At 43.7% G+C, this 25,853-nt stretch overlaps 1 protein-coding gene across 1 annotated transcript in view; it reads right to left on the bottom strand.

The window, feature by feature from the left end:
- ANKFN1 (ankyrin repeat and fibronectin type III domain containing 1) overlaps positions 1-25,853 on the bottom strand; it is a 110,366-nt gene that overhangs the window by 83,617 nt on the left and 896 nt on the right. Inside the window, exons 2-5 of the mRNA XM_060272003.1 lie at positions 24,517-24,826; positions 12,626-12,836; positions 8,257-8,451; positions 6,151-6,264 (exon numbers count right to left, since the gene is read on the bottom strand). Coding sequence (XP_060127986.1) covers positions 6,151-6,264; positions 8,257-8,451; positions 12,626-12,836; positions 24,517-24,702 — 706 coding nt within the window. The 5' untranslated portion in view covers positions 24,703-24,826. The remainder of the gene's footprint in view (positions 1-6,150; positions 6,265-8,256; positions 8,452-12,625; positions 12,837-24,516; positions 24,827-25,853) is intronic.

Consider the following 25,853-nt stretch of genomic DNA (forward strand, 5'->3'; position numbering starts at 1 on the left):
GAACTCACTATCCATTTCACTTTAAGGTGCAGTCTCAGCCTTGAAACATTCTGTCCGTCTGACCAAACTTTTCATCCTCCTTTGTGATTTCTCAGGTGTGTTTCCTGAGGAGAAACACCCGCATCCACTTTGAGTGAAATTTCTGTGGCCAAAAAAGTACGGCAAGCGCAACTTTCTGAACCCATCTCTAAATCTGGGATTCAATCAAGACGAGCCTGCTTTTATAGCCTAATGTTAATTCTAGGAGGCTGTTGAATTTCTCCTGAGAAATTTCATTATTGACATGAATTCAGGTGAGCCGTTCTTCTGACGCGTATTGCCATCTGGCCATGCACATACTGTCTCAGTAAATGGGCCCACAGAGGCCAGCTTGGCAACCCTTTTGCGTATTATCTTCCAGTAAATGTGGTCCATAAAAAGGACCTTCTGCCACCTCCCACCCTCAAGCAAATTGTCACAGCAAGTGGAAGTCTAGCTCTAAGCGTCAAAAGTAGTAGCCCAGATATAAGCGACTTTTGAAACAATATCACATTTCATTATACTTTCTCCAGAGTTATAATATTGCACAAAGAGATGGATGGAGTGATTATACACACACACACACACACACACACACATTCTGGACAAACTACATTTAGGACTTATGCTTAGAACTATTTTCTTTTCTTCCCTAACTAAATCTTTAAATTCTTGTTAAAACACTTCTAGATGGTGCTTAGGGATCAAAGAAATTCTCTCCTCAGCATGGGGCCTCTTAAGCTGTGAAATCTTACTTTCCCTGACAAAAGCACTGGCTTTGAGGTGAAAGATGGAAATCAGAAGCCTCAGAGACTGAGGGATAAGAGCTCAGGGAGGCTAAAACAAACATAAACACTGACTTGGGCCCTTTTAATGTGACTTAAAGGTAAAGGTAAAGGGACCCCTGACCATTAGGTCCAGTCGTGACTGACTCTGGGGTTGCGGCGCTCATCTCGCGTTATTGGCCGAGGGAGCCGGCATACAGCTTCCAGGTCATGTGGTCAGCATGACTAAGCCGCTTCTGGCAAACCAGAGCAGCGCACGGAAAGGCCTTTTACCTTCCCGCTGGAGCGATACCTATTTATCTACTTGCACTCTGACGTGCTTTTGAACTGCTAGGTTGGCAGGAGCTGGGACCGAGCAACGGGAGCTCACCCCGTCGCGGGGATTCAAACCGCCGACCTTCTGATCGGCAGGCCCTAGGCTCTGTGGTTTAACTCACACCGCCACCTGTGTCCCTTTTAATGTGACTTACTGTTTTATAATGACATCAAGAAGCAGTTTTACCCTGAAACAGAGCCAGCCTCATCCAATATTTTCTACCTGAGCGGCAGCTGCTCCGTAGCACCTCAGAGCTGAGGTATGCAGAACCATGTGGTCCTATCTATTGTATGAAATGCAATGCATATGCAGTTGGATAATACCACCAAAAATGACAGATGATGAAAGAATCGCTCAAAACTCTGTTTCTTTCTGAATGCTTCAGGTGCTTTGCCTGAGGAGGAACCTTTATATTCACTCTGAAATTTGCTTTGGGAAATCTGTTGAAATAGGTTGGCTTGTTTTGCTTTAGGGTTAAGTTTTGGCGGCAGCTCAGAATATGGACTATGGGAAATGGAAGCATTAAATGGTCCCCTCTCTGTTTGAACTAGGGCTCCTCACACATGCTTCTGAGCTGTGCTATTTTCTAGAAAAAAAGAGAAATCACCACAAACAGCTCCCTTGTTCTCTTATAATGGCAATGGCGCCCACCTGAGAGGTGCCAGAACTGAGTTCCGGTGAGTTCCAGCTGAAGAAAAATCCCTGCTTCTGAGCAACCTAGAAGATCAGGCTAGGGGTTAAAATATAGTGTTGTAAGTTTAGGGAAGCAACCTCAAGAGTACTATCTCCTTTTTGAAGTTATGTCAGGCAGATCCATCTATGGATCTCCCGCTGAAAAATGCGGGATCAGCAGTGGCGTGGCACCGGAAGTTGCGTAGAAGAAATAGGGCGGAAATAGGGCAGAGCGGAAGTCGCTTCTACGCATGCGTAGAAGTGACTTCTGGTGCCGCTCTGCCCTATTTCCGGTGCCCACACATGGGCTGAGCAGCACCCAAAATGGAGGCTCCCTGGCAGGTAGGAAATCCGGAGGATTTCCAGGATTTTTCTCCATTCGGGAGAACAGCAGGAAACGGATTAACATCCGGGGGTTTCCCGCCAAAAACGGGATACTTGGCAGCTAAGTTTAGAGCACAGGTGGGGAAACCGTGGCCCTCCAGAGATTGTTATCCATCTCTTCTGTAGCTGGACATGGCTGATGAAATTGGAGCTGAACAGCACTTGGAGGTCCACAGGTTCAACCACTCCTGCCTGAGACAGCAAAATGAAATGCACTGCTCTCCCCTTTGTAAATGGCACACAATTTTGAGGTTTGACATCACAATAGGACATGATGGATCCAAATGCTGGCTCCACAGAACAGCCACAAATCACAAAGCAACCAGACGGTCAAGGAAAGAGCAGCTTCTCATTTTGCTGTTGAAAAGAATAAAGTCCATTTCACCACATACTTGTTGAAGTACGCTTTTTACTGACAACTGATAATGAAGAGCAAGGGAACATTTATAGACTGATCCCTCCAAACTCAGCAGTATGCTTGTGTGATGGGCATGCAACTTGGGCCCTCTTTTCCAATGTTCAAAGCTCAGGGCAGGATCAGGTGAAATTTCATTCCCTCCTCCAGTGTAGTGTGAACACGCGGAGGAGGCCTGCTTCTTTTGTCACTGACCCAAGGCCCCACTCAGCTCTTTTTTAAACCAACTTTTCTCCTCTCCCTCTTGCCGACGCCTTCATACTGAAAGCTGGGGATTCTGAAAAACCACTTCCATGACTAAGTAGAGCAGAGTGGCATTCAAAAACAATTTGCGGTTCATTCGATGCTTTCCAAAATTCTACAGTATAGTGACCAATTCCATAGGTTGGGGTTCCATGGGGGTATATAAAAAAGCTTAATGAATATTACCCGTGCATCTCAGAACCAAGGCCATATAATAATAATAATAATAATAATAATAATAATAATAATAATAATAATAATTTATTATTTATACCCCGCCCATCTGGCTGGGTTCCCCCAGCCACTCTGGGCGGCTTCCAACAAAATATTAAAATACAGAAATCCATCAAACATTAAAAGCTTCCCTAAGCAGGGCTGCCTTGAGACGCCTTCTAAAGGTCTGGTAATTGTTGTTTTCTTTGACCTCTGGTGGGAGGGCATTCCACAGGGTGGGTGCCACTACCAAGAAGGCCCTCTGCCTAGTTCCCTGTAACTTGGCTTCTTGTAGCGAGGGAACCACCAGAAGGCCCTCGGCGCTGGACCTCAGTATCCGGGCTGAATGGTGCAGGTGGAGACGCTCCTTCAGGTATACTGGACCGAGGCCGTTTAGGGCTTTAAAGGTCAGCACCAACACTTTGAATTATTATGACATTGTTTTCAGTCTTGGGTACCACGTTCACATGAGGTATGGGGAGGCTGAGTTTAATCACCAGGGCTGTGCCTAAACACAAGACTTTTCAGTGCAAAAATCTGATGCCTATAAATTATGCATAAATAGAGAAATCCAAACAAGAGATACAGCTTAAGAAACAGTTTGAAAATAAGGGATGAACATTATTTGACACTTTGTAACAAAGTGCCCTTTGCAAACTAGTGCCTCTGGCAGAGCACTTTGAACTAGAAAAGTAGCAAAAGTAGTAGGAATAATAATAATAATAATAATAATAATAATAATAATAATAATAATAATAATAATTTATACCCCGCCCATCCGGCTGGGTTTCCCCAGCCACTCTGGGTGGCTCCCAACAGATTAAAAACAGAATAAAACATCAAATATTAAAAACTTCCCTAAACAGGGCTGTGGGGGTGGGCGCTTAACCCTTCTCCTGCCATCCTGTTTTACTCCCCAAACCACAAATATGATGATGCCTTTGACCAAACACATCAATGTAGCAAAAACCTTACCAAAATCACACATTTTGCCACTGCCATCTGCTTTAACTCCTGCAGTATTCTAGAGCTATGCAGGTCTAGAGCAACAGTGGGGTAAAAAACAGCTGGGGAAAGAAAGTTTTTGGGGAAAACGACTGGCAAGGGAAGGATTTTAAGTATTGCCATCCATCCCACACCTCCTCTGTCACAAAACACTGGAGTGTGCTGTCCCAAGGGAAAATGGGTCAGAAAGTCCTCATTACTTACCCCTAAGGCACAGTACCTATTAAACATACGGATGATATATACTTTAATAATAACACAAACCATGCAAAAAGACAAGGTTTGTGGAAAGGGGTGTACTTTGCTGGTCCAATGCCACTTGCACAAACCTATCAATCTAAGTTTCTCTACGTTTCTCATATTTTTGGAAGCCATCAGTTTAGTCCTCCACATTTACACATCAGACTGCGTTATGAAGAAGAAGAAGAAAAGCTTCATGAAAATTGCACTGTATTGCAAATTCCTCCAAATATTTGCATTGTTGTATATAATAGTGCCTAATTTTTGCAAAGCAAATTCCTCTAATACAATGTATTTCTGTCTGTCGTTTTCATGAATATAGGAATTTGTAGGCACATTTCGTGTGTGTGTGTGTGTGTGTGTGTGTGTGTGTGTGTGTGTTTCTCTGAGTGTACAGTCATACCTCAGTTTAAGTACGCTTCGGTTTGAGTACTTTCAGTTTAAGTACTCCACTGACTCGTCTGGAACAGATTAATCCACTTTCCATTACTTTCAATGGGAAAGGCAGCCCAATACAGTGGTACCTCTACTTACGAATTTAATGCGTTCCGAACGCACATTTGTAAGTCGAAAAAAGTTGTAAGTCGAATCCCATAGGAATGCATTGGGAGAAAACATTCATAAGTCGAAGCAACCCTATCTAAAAATTCGTAAGTAGAAAAAATCCTATCTAAACTGCATCCAAGATGGCGGATGGAGCTCCATTCGTAAGTAGAAACGTTTGTAAGTAGAGTTATTCGTAAGTAGAGGTACCACTGTAGTAAAACAATCATAATAAAAACAGTCCATACTTCAAGAAAGGGCTGGTTTTCATGCAATCACACTATGCACAAAAGCTGGCCTCTGATGTCAGACATCCCTCAGTGATGTCTCACACCAGAGTGGCTGGGAAACCCAGTCAAATGGGTGGGGTAAAATAATAAAATTATTATTATTATTATTATTATTATTATTATTATTATTATTATTTGCATATTTGCAATGCTACTAACAAGAGGAAACCTATTAACTTCCTGGCCTCTTAAATTTGGAAGTCATGTCCCAACCAGAGAAGAATGGCAGATTAAGTTGATGGACTATGCCGAAATGGCTAAAATGACTGGAAGAATCATAAATCAGAAAATCTTAATACAGTGGAACCTCTGTTTTACGAACACCGCAGACCCATCTGGAACGGATTAATTCACTTTCCATTACTTTCAATGGGAAAGTTCGCATCAGTTTATGAACGTTTCAGTTTATGAACAGACTTCTGGAACCAATTGTGTTCATAAACCGAGGTACCACTGTAAAGAATGTGGAATTTTTAAAACTTACCTTAAAGAGCATTGTAAACAGTTAAAATCATTAGTAGGATTGGAATATCACTTGTAGTTTAATAGTGGATTTTGGATATAATGGAGATGTAGAAGATTTGGATCATCATAAAAGATGCAGGAGGAAATGATTAATAATACCGTGGGTAGTACCCACAAAGGGGAGGATGGAAGTCCAGGAGATTCCTTGGAATCTTGTTTTTTATGATCTATGTTCGATATATGACTGTAAAATTTTAATCTGAAAAACCAAATAAATAAATTTCAAAAATAAAAATGGAAGTCCTTCAGGTAGGAGCGCTCAGTCAGATGGAATGGAAAGACAGGAAAGGACCTGGGTATCCCATTTCCAACCTGCCGAGCCCTCCTAATAAACCTTACTTTGTCCTCAGGCAACTCTCTCGATGATCTTACTCAACGTTTGACCCCCCCGTACCATATTGTTAACCTGGCCTGATTTGTGAGATGGTTGCTGTAAACAGTCCATCTTAATCAGGCAGGTCTCATCAACGCAAGGTCATGAAACCAAGCCAAAGTCAGTACCTTTATATCTGGTCACCACTGCTGAGTTCATGCTATGAGGTTCTTGGAAAGTGACAGTGAGTGATGTGCTGCTTGTCACCATGAGGCAGACGTTGGTCGGTGCCTCGGGGGCTCCTGGGAGCAAAGAGAAAACATCATGTTACAGGCGGAACAAATAGTTTTCAAACAGTGTTCATCAAAGAAACGTCCCCAAACCATACCAAAAAATGGTGAGCTTTCATATGGTGTTGCTTTGAACGCTACTAGGAAGTCTATGCTAATGAGATCTGGTGGGCACTATTTGTTTGTTTGATTGGTTGCCTTCATCTCTTTTGGATAATGCTAGCACCCCAGAAATCAAACATTTCCTCGATATATGTAAATAAGAAACACACAGATAATTGCCGAGATCAGTACTAGGACAGATAAGGAACCAAACAACGCGTTAAATTTTTGCTTTGTTTTTAACTGCATTTCAATTTTTTGCTGAATAAGCAAGCACATTTATATGGCAGCTCAAACCATTGCTTTGTTTTCTACCCTGTGAAAATGATTATTTGCAGCAGTAGCATGGCCATCTGTTACACTTTTGCCAGAGAGTAAGTTCCCAAAAGCACAATTGAACTTATTTTGGCGTCTAGCTATGTATAGGTTTGCAGTGTAAGCTTTCTCAAATTGAAACAAGTTTGTTTCAGAATGTGTGTGTGTGTGTGTGTGTGTGTGTATATATATATATGCTTTTCAAAATTATACATTTCACTAGTTTTATACATTTCACTAATTTTACATTCATTTTGACATTTCAAAACTTGACTTCCACCCCCCTCTTTCTGTGGTTCCTTAAATTTATTTTTAATATATTCTGCATTTCCAAATTAACTTAATTTGCTTATTGATTAATAACAACAGAAAGAAACCAAGGAACCACCGGAAATTATTGTGAAATGTAGTAGAGCCATGATGATGATCAGAGCCCTCCGAACTTTGAAGCATGGAAAGTCCTCCAAAAATCTATAATTTGGCAGAATATTTGGATTATTTGATATGTATATGTATAATTTGGAATATTTAATGTGGTTGGATTGGATTGTTAACGTGGAAAATTTAATAAAAATGATGTATATAAAAATTGCTTATTGAGTCATCTTCTTTAATTATATACTCTTATAAAACTGCAGGTTGTTACAACAATCTTGCCAATGTTTTTATCTGTTTATAATTTATCTGTAAATATTCAGTAAGCCATTTCCATTCTTTTATAAAATATTTGTTATCTTGATTCCTTATTCTTCTGGTAAGTTTCGCCATTTCTGCATACTCCATAAGTTTTTGTAGCCATTCTTCCTTTGCTGGGACTTTTGCTTCTTTCCATTGGGGGGCAAGTAACATTCTTGCCGCTGTAGTTGCATACATGAAAAAGTTTCTATACAGTTTAGGTAGTTATGTCCCTATAATTCCCAAAAGAAAAGCTTCTGGTTTTCTTTACAAAGGCTATTTTAAACATCCTTTTCATTTCATTCTATCAGTGTATATTCAGTATATCATTCCCCAGTAAGCTTTGACCTTACTACAAGACCACCACCAGAATGAAACTTTTCATAGAAATACTTGATGATCCTGTGGTCTCCAATATGGCCCCCTTAGGCCCCCACCAAGGCACCCTCATCCTCCCAGTTTTTAAAATGAGGATTTTTGGCTTGGCGGTGGTGATGGGGTGGCCTGTGCATTTTTGTATCCTTTATTTATTTTCGTTTTAGTGTACAGCATATTCTGAGCATAACCAACATTTCTTCTGTGAAATGGGTATTTTGTGTTGCTCACAGTAGCTTCTTTGATTTCCAAGAAGGCTGCTGAACTCCAGAACTCCAGAATTTTTGGGGATCCCTACACTAGATGATGCAAGGTAGTTTGGAGGGTTCAGAAGAAGCAAACAAAAAATGAACCACGGCTTGTATGGCTCCCTGTCATCTTCATGAACTAGATAAGGTCTTCTTGAATCTCACCACCCACATTACTTTAAGTTTTAGAAGGTAACTTGTTCTATCTGCACCAGCTCCCCTGGTTTTAAGACGGAGCTCTACTGCTCTGCAGTAATGCCAGTGAAGATGAATCATTGGTTTTTCTTACTGGAATGTTCATAGCCCGATTTCATGCGCTTGTAGAGTCGATATCTCCACTCCCAGGATTTCAGCTGCTTCTCCTTCTCGGAGCTGTCTGTGCTGAGCCCTTCATTCATTACTTCTGCAGACAGATCGCTGACTCGTTGCTGAGCCTCTTGAACTAAGTTGCTCAGATGGATCGACCTGCTTTCCATACTGACAACTAGCAGGAGAAGGGAAAGGTGGAAGTTAGCACAAGGACTTTTGCATGGCAAAATCGCAAATTTCATCCGCTGACCAGGGGTTAGGGTGAGGTGCAGGGGAGAAAGATGAGTGTGCGGGACAAGTCTGGCCAGAATCCTTTTGCTGTGACCCCAAAGGGGAGCCCCACCAGCATGCTCTATCACACTGCGAGAGTCTGAAGAACAGAACACAGGAAGAACATAGGAAGTACTAACCCTTACAAAGAGCTCTTGAAGGAGTTGGGTATGTTTAGCCTGGAAAAGAGGAGACTGAGAGGAGATATGAGAGCCATCTTCAAATATCTTAAGGACTGTCACATGGAAGAGGGAACAAGCTTGTTTTTTCCTACACTGGAGGGTAGGACTCGAATCAATGGCTTCAAGTTACAAGAAAGGAGATTCCGACTAAACGTTTGGGGGGGAAACGTCTTGACAGTAAGAGCTGTTTGGCAGTAGAGCTGACTCCCACAAGAGGTGGTGGACTCTCCTTCCTTGGAGGTTTTTAAGCAGAGGTTGGATGGCCATCTGTCATGGACACTTTAGCTGAGATTCCTGCATCGCAGGGGGTTGGACTAGATGACCCTTGGGTCCCTTCCAATTCTATGATTATAAAGGCTATTTATTAATCTAGAACAATTATATCTTGTCTTCCACGACAACTTCCAAGTTGCCTTATAACAACCATTGGTACTATAACGAACCCACAAACAAATCCAGCGAAAAATTACATCAACATTAAAGATTTGTTTTAAATAGGATAATAGAAAACCCATCCCAACCTTAGATGTACTTGTTAACTACACATTGAGTGTATCATGTAAGGTAAAAGGTAAAGGACTCGTGGGCGGTTACGTCCTGTCAAAGGCAACTATGGGGTGTGATGCTCATTTCGCTTTCAGGCCGAGCATTTGTCCACAAACAGCTTTCTGGGTCATGTGGCTAGCATGACTAAACCGCTTCTGGCGCAACAGAACACCGTGATGGAACCCAGAGCGCACGGAAATGCCGTTTACCTTCCTGCCACAGTGGTACCTATTTATCTACTTGCGCTGGCTTGCTTTCGAACTGCTAGGTTGGCAGGAGCTGGGACAGAGCAATGGGAGCTCACCCCGTCGCAGGGATTTGAATTGCCAACCTTCTGATCAGCAATCCCAAGAGGCTCAGTGGTTTAGACCACAGCGCCACCTGCATCCCTATGATGTACCCTTTATGTAATTCTGGCCCTCTGTATCACTGATCAGATGCTGGGCAGGGAGAAGAGAGAAAGGGAACTAAATGCAGCTCCCTGGTGCCAAACTGCTGGATGGTAACTGAAAGTTCCCAATCACACAAGCAGCACCCAGTCATTTTGCACAATTCCCTGATGTGCTGAAGTTATGGGTACGAAGAAGCAGCGTTTAGCCTTCAGGTGGCCCCTAGATGGATCGAGACGCCAAATTTAAAAAATGGCGATAAGTGCAGTGCAGTATTATTATTATTATTTTAATGGAAATGAAGTGGTTATAGATTCGCATTCTCTGTGTTCATAGGCATGTTTGCATTAATGACAGGAAATGAATATAATTTATGATTGCCCCCGCATGCCATCAGACTACATTTGTTTACCAATGAAGTCAATGAAAAATTAGTTTAGTCTTTTTTTTCTCTTTTTCCCCCCTGACTGCTGTTTAGAACACTCAGGGCTGTGTTTTCCTGCAGATCTGCCATGCCTAATGAATGTTGCTTCAGCCGTCAATCACGTACTCCAAAACCCTGTCACACTCCCCCCCCCCAAGTCACGAACCATGACAGAAAAACAAACAAATAAATATAAAGCTACACAACTCTTTTCATTGAGCAGGTATACTACACGAGGAGTGGGGGTGGGGGGGCAGGGGGCAGGGGATGAAAAAAATCTCCTGGGAAGGTTAAAAGAGCCCAGGATAAATGATAATGTAAGTGCTGTGGACATAGCAAAGCAATAAATGTGCACCAATTCTGGCTTTTTAAAAAAGTGGGGGGAGGAATGCACCCTCACATACACGCACAGTCCAGTGGAGAGAAAAAAATCGGCAATATTAGTAGCCTCAAGGTGCAATTTCCTGGAGCTCAAAGATTGACAGGTCAGTGCTAAATGCTGTTAATTTAACTAACTCCAAATTAATGGCAGAGTCTGCTCGGTCCGGACCCCTGAAAACACAGTTTCATTATGGACATGCTGGGAAAGACCTAAATATAGGCATTGACAGTCTCGAGCAAAATCTGTAGGCATGGGTGTATTTTTAGCCACAGGTAAGGCGTCAAAATGTGTGTCATGGATTAATGGGCTTGGCAAGCCGCTCGCTCTCCCCTCGCAAACAAACAAGCAAACAAAAACAAAAACGGACTGAGACCATCCCATGAAAGAAGACAAAGGGCAGTTTCATAAGCCACTCTTAGTGTATTAGCGGAGTGCTGATATTGGACAGGAGTGGGCCTTCGGTAGCAGCCAGCAAAGCAGACATAGCACAACCAAAAATACAAGGATTTCATTTGTTTCTCGCTGTCAGTTTCCCCTCTCCCAGCCAGGGCTCAGCAAACTTCGTTTGGCTTTCATTGGGCTCCTGCAAGACCAAAAGCACAATCCCAGGGCTCTAGATTCTGGATTTATTTATTTGTCTTATTTATTGTGCAGTTGCTCGAGGATCTTGTATGGCTTGGTGCTATTAAAGGACAGGCAACCTCAAAGGTCGCAATCTATCGCACAGCCCCACATCCCACTGAATTTTCAGCTGTTTCACTGGTTAGCATTCATGCAGTGCTGATGGAGTGCTAGGTGCTGCCCCCATCCAAAGGAGGCTTTCATTCGTGCACAGAAGACTTTTTGTGCAATTCTTACAAAATATCGAAATCTCAGTGCATTTTGGGGACTATATTATAGCCCATGGGTAGGCAAACTAAGGCCCGGGGGCCAGATCTGGCCCAATCGCCTTCTAAATCCGGCCCGCAGACGGTCTGGGAATCAGTGTGTTTTTACATGAGTAGAATGTGTGTTTTTATTTAAAATGCATCTCTGGGTTATTTGTGGGGAATAATAATAATAATAATAATAATAATAATAATAATAATAATAATAATAATAATAAATATATTTATACCCCGCCCATCCGGCTGGGTTTCCCCAGCCACTCTGGGTGGCTTCCAACAGAAGAATAAAATAATCAATTAAAGATTAAAAGCCTCCCTAAACAGGGCTGTCTTCAGGTGTCTTCTAAAAATCTGGTAGCTGTTTTTCTCTTTGACATCTGGTGGGAGGGCGTTCCGCAGGGTGGGTGCCACTACCGAGAAGGCCCTCTGCCTGGTTGCCTGTAACTTGGCTTCTCGCAGCGAGGGAACCACCAGAAGGCCCTCGATCCTGGACCTCAGTGTCCGGGCAGAACGATGGGGGTAGAGACGCTCCTTCAGGTATACTGGACCGAGGCCATTTAGGGCTTTAAAGGTCAGCACCAACACTTTGAATTGTGCTCGGAAACGTACTGGGAGGCAATGTAGGTCTTTCAAGACCGGTGTTATGTGGTCTCGACGGCTGTTTCCTCCCCCCACAAAAAAAATACAGTCCGACCCCCCTCACAAGGTCTGAGGGATGGTGGACCAGCCCCCTGCTGGAAATGTTTGCTGACTCCTGATATGGCCCTTTTCTGGTGGAGAGCAATTTTAGAGCAAATTTAGCTTCTCAAAAAGCAATAGGTGTATGGGTCTCCAATTGAAGGTTCTGAAAAGCAAGCTTGTCTGATGACACACATATCTATCCAGTTACAGCTAGAGTTGAATGGAATTTGTGCCCAATTTTCAAGCTATTTTTTTATTTAAAAAAAGTCTATTACTGGATAATAGATACTTCGAAGCAAGCATGTTTGCATAAATAACCTAATGCATGATTTACAAGTTAGCCTCTGTTTTTCCGCTCATGTTAATGGGTTTTAAACATGGGCTACAGGGCTCTGAATCTCCAGGGACTGTACCCTCTGCATATCATGCCTGGGCCTTGCCACATGATATCTTTCTCTCTGTGGTGCCGATTACCATAAGCAAGTCCTCATGCACCTGGCTTCCTGATGTCTTGACACAACTCCCCACTGTGCTTGCCTGGCCCTTTTCTGTACAATTTAGCTACAGTACGCATTCTGCCATACTTACAGTGCGGACTCTCCTTTGCCCCAGCCTTCAAAAGAATCTTGGCAATAGGCACATTATTTGTCAGGATGGCGATGTCCAGTGCAGTTAGCCCCTCACTGTTAGGAGTGTTGAGATCCAGCTCCTCGGGTGTGTATTGATAGAGGAGAATCTGGACAGCGTCCAGGTCTTGCTGCTCCACAGCTTCCAGCATGGCTTCACAGCACTGAAAGTTCTGTTCATCCACGAGATTTTTTTTTAAAAAAACAACAACAACACAAAAGCTGTTAACATAACTGTGCATCTTAGCATCTCTTCTCACATTTTTATTCTTTCAATCATAAACACACAAACACACACACACACACACACACACACACACACACAACACACACACTTAAAACAAGGAAGCAAAACCTTTTTCAACCTGAGAGTGATGTTCCTCCACGATACAACTTTTTTGGGCAGGCAGAGCAATTGATGTGACTGTTAATTTTGTACAGTAGTGGCGCTGCGGTCTTCTAAACCACTGAGCCTCTTGGGATTGCTGCTCAGAAGGTCGCCGGTTCAAATCCCCGCAACGGGGTGAGCTCTCATTGCTTTGTCCTAGCTCCTGCCAACCTAGCAGTTCGAAAGCATGCCAGTGCAAGTAGATAAATAGGTACCCCTGCGGCGGGAAGGAAGCAGCGTTTCCATGGACTCTGGCTTCAGTCATGGTGTTCTGTTGCGCCAGAAGCGGTTTAGTCATGCTGGCCACATGACCCGGAAAGCTGTCCATCGAAAACGCCAGCTCCCTCGGCCTGAAAGTGGAGAATGAGTGCCGCAACCCCATAGTTGCCTTTCAATGGACCTAACCTTTACCTTTTTACCTTACAGTAGCTTACAATCCACCCTCTCCAAAGGTCTCTATGTGCACAAATACCTTTCCACCAACAATAGGAGCCGACTCTTACGGGCTGTCGGGGCTTGGGCCCACACAATAAAATAGTTGATGGGCATTGCCATTCGAATGTTGTGCGCGACTAGCCCCTCCCAGTATTTTATTCAAGTTGGCACCCCTGCCACCAACCCCGAGCAAGATGAATTGCTACAGGTAAATGACATATTCCAGCCAAACAAAGCATGCAGGGGCATAGGAAGATAGGGGCGGTGGGGGCGGGCCGCCCCGAGCGGCGGGCTCCAAGGGGCGCCATTGCAGGGGCCCGCCCTCCAGCCCTCCGGGAGACACGCCACACCCCCGGAACACGTGCTACGGCCCCCCGGGAGGCGCGTCATACCCCCAGGAGGCACACCACGACCCTGGAACGGGCACCAGCCCCGCCTCCGCCACTGAAAGCATGTGAGCAGGGTGGTGAGGACCAGGATCAGTGAGGAGTATGGTTGGGGGGGGGAGTATGGCCGGTGGAAAATCCTGAGCGGAGAATTGAAAGACTTGACTGGAGGGCAGGATTTGACCAATGAACTTGAGGTTCCGCACCCTTGAACTAAAGTATCACTAGCCCGAAATCCGTGCTGGTTGTATTATATTAAAACAAAGAAGCATGTTTGAGAAGTGGTAATACAGTTTCTCTCTCTCTCTCTCTCTGTCTGTGTGTGTGTTTGTGAATGAGAGAGAGAGAGAGAGAGAGAGAGAGAGAGAGAGAGAGAGAGAGAGAGAGAGAGAGAGAGAGAGAGAGAAAGAAAGCACACAGCCAGTTTTAGGGGATATGTGTCTTGCAGGGCTTGCGAACATCAGAAAAGGCAACCATGGGAGGAGTGTGTGTGTTTTAAATTCAAAATGGTGCAACTGATGGTTTGTTTATCTCCACAGCCAACAAGACAAAATATCATATTATGACATAATAGTCATAATCAAAGGGGTAGGATAAAAAAATTAATATCCACTGTGTTTTGGACTTCTTGGGTTCTTCACAAAGTAGTTTCAAATACAGAAGTTCAACAGCCTGAACTGTTAAAATAAAATAAAGGATCAATATCGGAACTGATGCATTTGGACTAAATCAGAGTTTTGGAGCAGGACAAAAGAAGAATAACAACCCCCCCACCCCCCCCCCAAAAAAACAGAGCACGGAAAGTCAAACAAAATTGTTTAATTTGGTATTGAATAATTGGCTCCTTTAGTTGTATTGTAGTTTGGTATTGTATTAATCGTCGAAGAATTGATGCTTTTGAATTATGGTGCTGGAGGAGACTCTTGAGAGTCCCATGGACTGCTAGAAGATCAAACCTATCCATTCTTAAGGAAATCAGCCCTGAGTGCTCCCTGGAAGGACAGATCGTGAAGCTGAGGCTCCAATACTTTGGCCACCTCATGAGAAGAGAAGAATCCTTGGAAAAGACCCTGATGTTGGGAAAGATTGAGGGCACTAGGAGAAGGGGACGACAGAGGACAAGATGGTTGGACAGTGTTCTCGAAGCTACGAACATGAGTTTGACCAAACTGCGGGAGGCAGTGCAAGACAGGAGTGCCTGGCGTGCTATGGTCCATGGGGTCACGAAGAGTCGGACACGACTAAACGACTAAACAACACATTGTATTAATATGGCTTTTAAATCAAAATAAAAAAAATTATACAAAAAATAAATAAATCAGATACAGAAGTTCAATCTCTTTTTCTACTTCTTTCTCTTTCCTTCTGTACCCATGACTGTGTTTGAAATTTGTATTGTTAGCTGTCCCAGGCTACCACTGGGATGAAGGGCAGAAGAACAGGGAGATAATTAAACACTTGGACCATTGCTCAGCTATTAATTTTTTTTCTTCCACTCCTTTGCTTCCTGACCCCTCCCTCACTGAATTTGCCTAGGGGTTTTCCTTTTGGATGCAGTTTCAATTATGATCGATGATAAAATATCATAAAACATCACATCAAACCCCGATATAAAAGCATAATAAAACAGCAACTGTAAAATCAGCAAAATTATCCGCTACAGCCCAAACAGAAAGGTTTTTGTCACAATTGGGGGGTGGGCGGGAATAAAGTATCGTTTGGGAGGGAGCTGGGAATTTGCCTGAACATGCAAGACCTTTAAATGTGGAGGGCAAACATTTAGAGTCCTTTCTACAATCAGGAACCCTGACAAGACAAGGCTTTCTCCTTTTCAGAGCTCTGCACTAAACATGTGAGAGTCTTGCGTGTGCATCTCTCAGCCCTCCACATTTTAAGTCTTCATGTCTTCAGGCAAAGCCTGATTAGGGCTTTTATTTCCTCATTTTCAGGTCACTTTAATCTCTGGTTCACCTCCAGCTTCTGAATCAGAGACTGAATCAAGTCTGGGGCTTTTATGATGAGATATGTCACCTCTGTGATGCCTTTTCAGTCTTAACAATATTCCTAAATTATTGGTCTTAACAGCAGCCTGTTGGAGTGAATTCTGCATTATCTTGCATAATTCATTTTTTTTATTAAAAAACAACACCAACCCACACACCACCACTTCTAGGTCTCTGGGCAAGAGATGCCCCCAAATGACTGGAAAAAAGCCTTATATCATGTTTTATTATTCACTTTGAAATACATTTACTGGGCAGTTCAAAGGGTTTTTATCAATTTAAGCAAATCTGATCTTCTGTGGATTGAGCAGCTGAGATCCCTTGAGTTTGTATAGAAGCAGAGGAGACATAGCCATTGCTTTTTCACTCTGAGAAGGGAAAAAAGGGAAGCAAGGACCTGATATTCAAGGTCAAACTACTGCTGATGTTAAATATGCCTTTGCAGCTAATGTGTAGGCTTTTAAAAATGCAAATTGCGTCACCTGGGGGAGCTGATAGTTAACGGGATCAGGATCAGAGCAGGGATGGGGGGGTGGTTATTTTAACTCTTTCTTTTTGTGGTCCTGAGGAAAATACTTCTACTGAACCAGCAGTAGTAGTAGTAGTAGTAGTAATAATAATAATAATAATAATAATAATAATAACAATAACAATAATAATAATTTATTATTTATAGCCCACTCATCTGGCTGGGTTTTCCCAGCCACTCTGGATGGTTTCCAACAGAAATATTAAAATACAGTACAATAATTTATTAAACATTAAAAGCTTCCCTAATTGACTCAAAAGTTAACACTAGCTTTACCTGTGTACAGTAGGCTAGTTTATACATGCCCTCGCACACCTCCACCCCCTATCCCAGGCATCCCCAAACTGTGGCCCTCCAGATGTTTTGGCCTACAACTCCCATGATCCCTAGCTAACAGGACCAGTGGTCGGGGAAGATGGGAATTGTAGTCCAAAACATCTGGAGGGCCGAAGTTTGGGGATGCCTGCCCTATCCAGATAAGCAATGACTAGGTTGCTATAATCCCACTCGCCTGTCAAACTTGGCTCATGAAGGTGTGGGGAAGATAAAGATACGCAGGGCCGGCCCTAAGGCAAAGCTGGGTGGCACAATGCGCCAGGGTGCCGGGCTGCCAGGGTGCGCCGCGCTGTTGCGCCTGTGGTAGCTGCGCTGCGCGCTGCGCCCGCCCACCTGGTGTGCTGAGAAACGGGGCCCTGAAGATATGGCCCACTGGTCAGATTCAGCACCCCACTCTCAGTTTACCCATTTATGTGAAGGGAAGAACAAATGGGCTGCCCACACTGGTGTTAAATTCATGTAGAGGATGGTTTATTTAGCCCAGCCGTTATTATTCTGTGCAGATGTGGCCAGCATGGTCTCATCGCTCCCAAGGTAAAGGTAAAAGACCCCTGGATGGTGAAGTCCAGTCAAAGGCGACTATGGGGTTGTGGCGCTCATCTCGCTTTTCAGGCCAAGGGAGCCGGTGTTTGTCCACAGGCAGCTTTCAGGGTCATGTGGCCAGCAGGACTAAATGGCTATTGATGCACAGAGCAACTGTGACAGGTGTGTGATAGGGTGAGCTCCCGTTGCTCTGTCTCAGCTCCTGCCAACCTAGCAGTTCAAAAGCATAGCAGTGTGAGTAGATAAATATGTGCCACTGCGGCGGGAAGGTAAACAGCGTTTCCATGTGCTTGGGCTTCTGTCATGGTGTCCCGTTGCACCAGAAGTGGTTTAGTCATGCTGGTTCCATGACCCAGAAAGCTGTCTGCGGATGAACGCCGGCTCCCTTGGCCTGAAAGCGAGATGAGCACCGCATGCCATAGTCGCCTTTGACCGGATTTAACTGCCCAGGGGTCCTTTACCTTTACCTTTTTGTAGTTCAAAAGCATCCAGAAAATAAATGCAGGTTGGACAGCAACGGATGGGGACAGAGGTACTAGCACTGCACAACAGACTGTTCAAGCCCATAAAAGAACAATCAAATCTTCCTGTTCACAGCAGCTAAGTACACAAGTGAGGCAGGAAAGGACAAGGCTTAGGCAGTGAAGAAACACGTCATCTTTTAATTGAACAGGAGAGAAGCAGGTGCAGAAACATAAAATGGCCTGCAGGTTTTTGTTTACAAGAACATCTTTCTAATGCTCTGCAGTGGTACCTTGCCAAGTTCTGCAGAATTCCTTTTCAGTATCCCTTTGTGATAATTAGCTAGTGGCATTGTTCTAGTTTTGGAAGAAAAAGAGAGAGAGAGTTATTTCCACAGCAAGGCCCAGCTGAGGTTGAGCATGTTGGGAGCTCTGTGGGAAGATTGTGACAATATTGTCTGGGCAAACAAAGTTGGTTCTACCGTGGACAAACCAGGCCAAATAATTTCCCCTCATATGCTCTTGCTTTACAACCAGAAGAATGGCATCTTTATGCTGGCTTAATTGGCTTTAGGGTACTCTGGTCCGATCACTACTTCCCACCCTGAAGACTATTGTGCCAATGAATTTCCTATCCTGAGGAGAAGTGACTAGTCAGCAGCTAGTCATTTCTAGGCTAGAAAAGGGAGTTTCAGTGTGTGTGTATGTGTGGGGGGGAAATCAAGGACTGGAGCCATCCTCTACTCCAAAGCTGAGCCCCAAGCCAATGCTCTGTCCTGCTCAGCCTCAGTCCTCTGAGTTGGTGGGGGCAAATGAGCAGTTACAGGGCAGCAAGTGAAAGCATGAGTGGATTTGGTGCAACATGGGTGTGGGAATCTTCAGGGAGGCAGGAAAGGATATATTGTTTAATAATATCCTTTCTAACTTGCGCCAGCAAGTTCTATAACTTAGCAGAGTTTTACATTCCCTTTTAAATGCACAGCAGGTAGCTGGTTGCAGGCTTGTTTAAGCCTCTTAATATTAGATTCCAGGTAAGTCCCCTTATACCCCTCTTAAAAGAATAAACACACCACAATCTTCTGTAAAGTGTATAAAAAGTATACAGTCATACCTCAACATCCGAATGCTTTGACTTCCAAATGTTTCGACTTCCGAAGTCAACAACCCCTGAAGTCTTTTCGCCGTGCGCGCCGACGCGTGCAATCTGCACCTGCGCAGTGCAGCACGCGTGGTCGGCGCATGCGCAGAAGTGCAGAATCGCACTTCGCACATGTGCCGTCTGCACACTTCGACATTATGACTTACGACCTCACTTCAACCTCGACTTACGAAGACGGCTGTGGAACGGATCATCTTTGTAAGTCGAGGTACCACTGTATAAAAGAAGTTCACTCACACATTCAGTTCACAGATGGATCCCTGAAGGCAGACTTAGTTACAAAGTGGATCCATCCCATATGAGAATAGTCCCTTTGTCCTCTGTTGGGGCTGAATTTTACCATTTAGCACAATAAGCATGTGCTTGGGGCATCAAGGCAAGGGGAGCTCCACAGAAATTTTCCATTGCCAGATTTTTAACATTAGTGGTCACAGATCACTCAGTTGAGCATTCGTTTTCTCAGTTTCCCGGCCAACAGAGCACCTCTAGCTAAAAAGCTGCTGGTCCAGCGACGGAGAAAGGGAGAGAGTGTTCTGCGTGCCTTGCCCTTTTGTTACCTGGGCAGGTAAGGTCACACCCACCTCTAGTCACATGCAAAGGAAGTATGTCCCAGCCCAGGAGGAAACAGGAAGTTCTGACTGGCTGGACCAAACATCCCCTTGCATGTCCGCTCTAGGAAAGCATGGAATGTTGTACTTCACTGCTACTTATGTATCACAACCCACAATGGGCACCCAGTAAACTTCAACATGTCTAAAATTATTCATAGGTATATAAAAAGATCAGAAGACAGAAGAGGAGGACCCTCCTAGCACCTACTTCTACTGTATTTTTCTCTTGCCTTTCTTTCCCCCCACTGTATCCACTATAAATAGATATATTTGCATGGCTGTTGTCAACAGTCTGTCAAAAGATTCTCAATTCAAACTCACACTCTTTTCCCCCCTGCTGCTTCTTTTTTTGGCTTCTCTGTGGGTTGGTTTCAGGCTTCCCCTGAGAAGTTGAACTATAACTTTGGGAACTCAAAACATTTGTTTTCATCCCAGCAGCATCCATTCGGGATAGAATACACAGAGATGAATAATAATACTGCTATTAACAACAACAACAACAACAACAACAACAACAACAGCAGCAGCAGCAGCAGCAGTAGCAGTCCTCTTCCTCCTCCAACAACAATAAATGTCTTATCGCACGCAGAATACATGGGTGTGACTACATTTTTGTGTTGCAAACAGGGATGAGAAGGCAGGACGAGAGACAGAATATGGACCCAAACCTGGGAGGTTCTCACAAGGGCAGGAGGCTTTCCAGAACAGATCTCAGCTCCATTCTAGAAAAATCATATGAGACAGACCTAGCTAGCACTATCTTGAGATGCCCGTTGGCTGACAGAATCAACTGAAAGGTAATGTGATATTGAATGGCCGTTTTTGTTTTTATTAGAAAGCTACTAGTTTACTGTGATGTCGTTGGATGTGGATACTGGCGATTTCTCAAATTATTTGAGGGAAAGAGTCAATCTGAAAAGAAACTGCGAGCATAAATCATTTCATCTATAATCAGAGCTAGTCTTCCCTTTTGGGATTGGGTCTGGTAAAGAAAAGGAGGTGGGCAGGTCGCAGTGACCAAAAACCATTATCGACGTCTAATGTGTTTTCCTGGGTTGAAGGAAATAAAATAGTTGGGTCTTAGTCTGTGATTAGAACTATAGCACAAAATAAACTCTTACAGCGTCTTGGCAGAAAGATAAAATATTCCATTGGTATTTACACCCTCCCACAATCCTCCTAAAAGGAGGAACAAAATGGAACAAGGCACATTTTTGGTGTGTGAGAGTGTGAAAATTGCAAAGAATGTGCAGCTCCACCGAGATTTCAATTTAGTATCTTTTCTAAGAACGAAACTGACACAAAATCAACATTATGTGAAAATAAAACAAAGAACGACAAACGTTTCGTTTACACAAACTGTCATTACAGATGGCGGGTTTGGGATCTTATAGTCAAATCTCCCCTCTCTCCCTATCCTGATCTAGCCTATTTCTTTGAGTGTGTGACAGGGTTTATGTGACAGAATCCCATGCCTGCAGATTCAAATGGCACAGCTCAGGAAAATTTGTATCCTTCTCAGTCATTTGAGTGAATTATGTAAAAGAAATTAATTATGTAAAAGAAATTAATTCTTGCATGCAGTGACAGGTGGGGCAAAGCTACTGTGAACTTTGAAGATTTGCATTTTTTTACAAATAGGTACCGTAAAGGTAAAGGGACCCCTGACCATTAGGTCCAGTCGTGACCGACTCTGGGGTTGCGCGCTCATCTCACATTATTGGCCGAGGGAGCCGGCGTATAGTTTCCAGGTCATGTGGCCAGCATGACAAAGCCACTTCTGGCGAACCAGAGCAGCACACGGAAACGCCGTTTACCTTCCCGCTGTAGCGGTCCCTATTTATCTACTTGCACTTTGACGTGCTTTCGAACTGCTAGGTTGGCAGGAGCTGGGACCGAGCAACGGGAGCTCACCCCGTCACAGGGATTCGAACCGCCGACCTTCTGATCAGCAAGCCCTAGGCTCAGTGCTTTAAACACAGCGCCAATACTTACTACCTAACTAAGCTTTGTGCTATGGTGATAGTTATGAGATACAAAACAATCCACACACACACACACACACACACACACACACACACTTCAAGTAAATTTTGCTCTTGGCAGATTCACTGAAATGAATGACTCGCTAGGGCCATTAATTTAAACAGGCTACCTATATTGTGCTCTGATCATCATGGTAATGATGATAACAAATCCTGAGTTGAATGAGGATGATATTGTGAGAGGAGGATAAGGATGGGATAACAAAAGCATCCAGCAAAATAGGCAGTCGTAACCCCAGTATACTCTTGCAATGATGATGATGATAATAATAGTATCATCAACATATCCTCCAAAGTAAATGGGGGAACTGAGCAACACATACTGCCCAATTTGTCTCGTATCTCAGGTTCTGCAAATGTTAAAAACTTGCTTGCTCGATCGATCTTTTTAAAGAAATCATGGTTCATCAGAGGGGGGTAGCTGCCCCTGAATGCTGGTTTCTGCCACTGTCCTGAACCATCCATAGTCTTGGTGCTGAAGTCCTGTCCTTCACACTTCTCCACTGTCTCCTTTACGATGGCACCATCTCCTTCAGGTGATAGTTCTAATGTAAGTTATTGCCGAGGAGAGGTGATTTGTTTGAAATACCCAGAGCTGAATGCACTCTGGCCATTAGACAATTTGACCCTGTGGCTTCCACAGGTCCTTTAGGTGAATTAGTAGCCCAGATACACCATGATGATAGTCAAGGAAGATAAAGGAAGGAAGGAAGGAAGGAAGGAAGGAAGGAAGGAAGGAAGGAAGGAAGGAAGGAAGGAAGGAAGGAAGGAAGGAAACGAACCATCTCCTTCAGACTGCCGTAATACCAAGAGAAATTGTGATCTCCGAGTCAACATGAAAATTAGACAGCACTATGGCAAAAATGATTGGAAAGACCAGATACCAGGAAGACCAAAACTTCAATAAGGAATGGGGGAAATTTATAGTTTATCTTGGAGACCACTGTAAACAGTTAAAATCATTAGCAGGATTGCAATAATACATGTAATGTAACAAGAACTATAGATATAATGGAGATTTAAAAACCAGATTACGATAAAAGATGCAGTAAAGGTAAAGGGACCCCTGACCATTAGGTCCAGTCATGATTGACTGGGGTTGCGGCGCTCATCTCACGTTATTGGCCGAGGGAGCCAGCGTAGGGCTTCCAGGTCATGCGGCCAAACCAGAGCAACACACGGAAACGCCGTTTACCTTCCCCCTATTTATCTACTTGCACTTTGACATGCTTTTGAACTGCTAGGTTGGCAGGAGCAGGGACCGAGCAATGAGAGCTCACCCCGTCATGGGGATTCGAACCGCCAACCTTCTGGTCGGCAAGCCCTAGGCTCTGTGGTTTAACCCACAGTGCCACCCGCGTCCCTCAAAAGATGCAGTAGAAAAGGACTAATAATGGAATCCACAGAGGGGTGGAGGGAAATCAAAAGATTTGTGGGAATCTTTTTTCTTTTTTTGATTATGATGCGTGGTATGAGTGTAAATTTTAATTTGTAAAACCAAATATATTTTTTAACAAAAAAAGAAAATTAGACAGCACTAGGTACGTATCAATTAATAATAATCAAAATAGGATATTATGAACATACACTTTAATATTCACAGTTAAGATCACGGACCCATGTACATGCTCATCATATCTGATACGGAGAAGTTTAAAAACACACACACACACAAACACACACACCCCAAACCAGAAAATGTACATCTTTTTTTACATGGCCACTACCATACTTGAATCTATGCCTATTCCAAGATGCCCCATGTGATGCCAAAATTTGGTGCCTCCTGCCTCTGATGTTCCAGTGCCCCTGTAGCTCTGTGCCCAGTGCAACCAAACCGGTCACACTCCCCTAAATCCACCCCAGCTCACCCCACACCCAGAAACAGAGAATGGCCTACAACTCTGGCATTGGGAACTTGCAGTTCTTCAAATGTTACTGGACTCCAGCTCTCCCAGCCTCAGTCAGCAGGGTCCACGGCTGGTGATTATGGGAGTTGTAGTCCCATAGGTCCCATTGTAGTCCCAATGGGAGTTGTAGAACATCTAACTTCACTCATCCTTAACCATTGGCTTAGTTGGTTGGAGCTGGTTCCCCACTTCTTCGACCCATTCATATAGATATATATTTCTAACCCAGTGGACAAAGGACCTTCCCTGGAATCCAAAATGTTCTACCTCCCAAAGTGTTTATCCATACAGTGGAATCTCGGTTTATGAATTTCCGGTTTACGAACGACTGTAACCCGGTAGTAACTAACTCAAGGTGTCCAATGCCTACGGAGGCCTCCGCAAAGGCCTAAAGACAGGGCCGCACCTGCGGAGGCGCTCCCATGGCTCCACAAAGGCCCAGAGCGAAGGCCCGGCCTCCATGGAGGCATCGGAGCGAAGGCCCGGCTTCCCGGAAGGCATTGGAGCGTCCGCGGCTGGGCCGCAGCCATGGAAGCGCTCCGATGTGGAAGAGGACCCTGAGCCCCCATCCAAACAATGACTATCATCAGCCCAGGTAAGGAAAAAATCACATTTTCATTTTGTACTGTTTTGTTGATTTCATTTTATGGATCAATGGCCTCATTAGACAGTAAAATTCATGTTAAATTGCTGTTTTAGGGGGTGTTTTTCATCGTCTGGAACGGATTAATCTACTTTCCATTACTTTCCATGGGAAAGTTCGCTTCAGGTTAAGTACGCTTCAGGTTAAGTACAAACTTCCGGAACCAATTGTGGTTGTAAACCGAGGTACCACTGTACATTTACAGCTACATTCCCTGCTCCTCATAATAATATCCAACATTCTGTAAACAAAACAGAGACCCAGAGAGGGTAAAAATATAGTGGAGAAATGATACCTACTAGAGATGGGTGTGAACGAACTACTGGATCTAAACTTAGAGAAATGCATGATTAATTTGATGTATGACAACAATAATTGCTTGAGAGGGTAAATGAAGAAATTACCATTGAAGACTTTCGCAGACTGAGGCGGTCTGATCTGGCTCTGAAATAGGCCTCATCAAAAGACGAGTGGCTTCCCTTCAGCTTCTCTGAGAGGTTCCGATAGAGTCGCTTAGCAGCGTTGGGAGAAGACGGAGGATTGTTCTTTTTCGACTGGGAAAGCTGCAGGCTCTGCATTTGCTGAGTCATATTTCACGTGGCAGTTCCCGTGCAGAAAGCCGGTACGGCTCTAGCACCGGAATATATGTGGGGTTGAACTTGCTGAGTCAAGTCATTAGAAATATTTGGAAATTCTTCGTGAAATCACCAAGTTCTGCAATCAGAAGGAAAAGGAGACGAAATGATGCAAAAATTATTTCCCTTCAAACATTTGATCATTATTTCTACATGAAATACTTGATCAGGACGCATTTAGAGAGGGTTTGAGAGTAAACTTGGGAGTTCATAGACCTCATTAGTCAGTGCCCTGATCTCCCAGGAGCACTTGCAACAGAAAGCAAGAGGAGGCTGATGCCAATTGATCAACCATCATTTTTTAAAGCGGCTTGAGAAAGGAACAATGGTTCAGTGGTAGCACACATGCTTGAAAGGATTAGCTAGCTGGTGATAGAGTAGACAGTAATAATAATAATAATAATAATAATAATAATAATAATAATAATAATAATATTTTATTTATACCCCGCCCTCCCCAGTCAAAACCGGGCTCAGGGCGGCTAACACCAATAAAATTACAATAAAACATAAAAAGCAATTAATTAAAATACAGATTAAAATACAATATTAAAATTTAAAAGGCAGCCTCATTTTAAGTAGTCCATAAATCCAAACCACGAGGGAGGAAAAACACAGGGGTCAGACTAAGTCCAGCCCAAAGGCCAGGCAGAACAGCTCTGTCTTGCAGGCCCTGCAGAAAGATGACAAATCCCGCAGGGCCCTGGTCTCCTGTGAAAGAGCGTTCCACCAAGTTGGGGCCAATACTGAAAAGGCCCTGGCTCTAGTAGAGGCCAATCTAAGGTCCTCCGCAGGGCATACCAGGAGAGGCGGTCCCGTAGGTACAAGGATCCCAAGCCGCATAGGGTACAGTTCACTTCTTCCAGTGTACTAGAAGAAGCAAAGATCACGAGTGTTGAAGCAATGCTTCTTCAACATCAACTTCGTTGAACTGGTCATGTTGTGCGGATGCCTGATTATCATCTTCCAAAGCAACTACTCTATTCCGAACTTTAAAATGGAAAGCGTAATGCTGGTGGTCAACAAAAGAGATTTAAAGACTGTCTGAAGGCAATAAAATAGTAATATAAATATGAACACCGACAACTGGGAAACACTGGCCTGCG

Source organism: Zootoca vivipara, chromosome 2 (assembly GCF_963506605.1).
Source record: "Zootoca vivipara chromosome 2, rZooViv1.1, whole genome shotgun sequence".
In the NCBI taxonomy this organism is placed as follows: domain Eukaryota; kingdom Metazoa; phylum Chordata; class Lepidosauria; order Squamata; family Lacertidae; genus Zootoca; species Zootoca vivipara.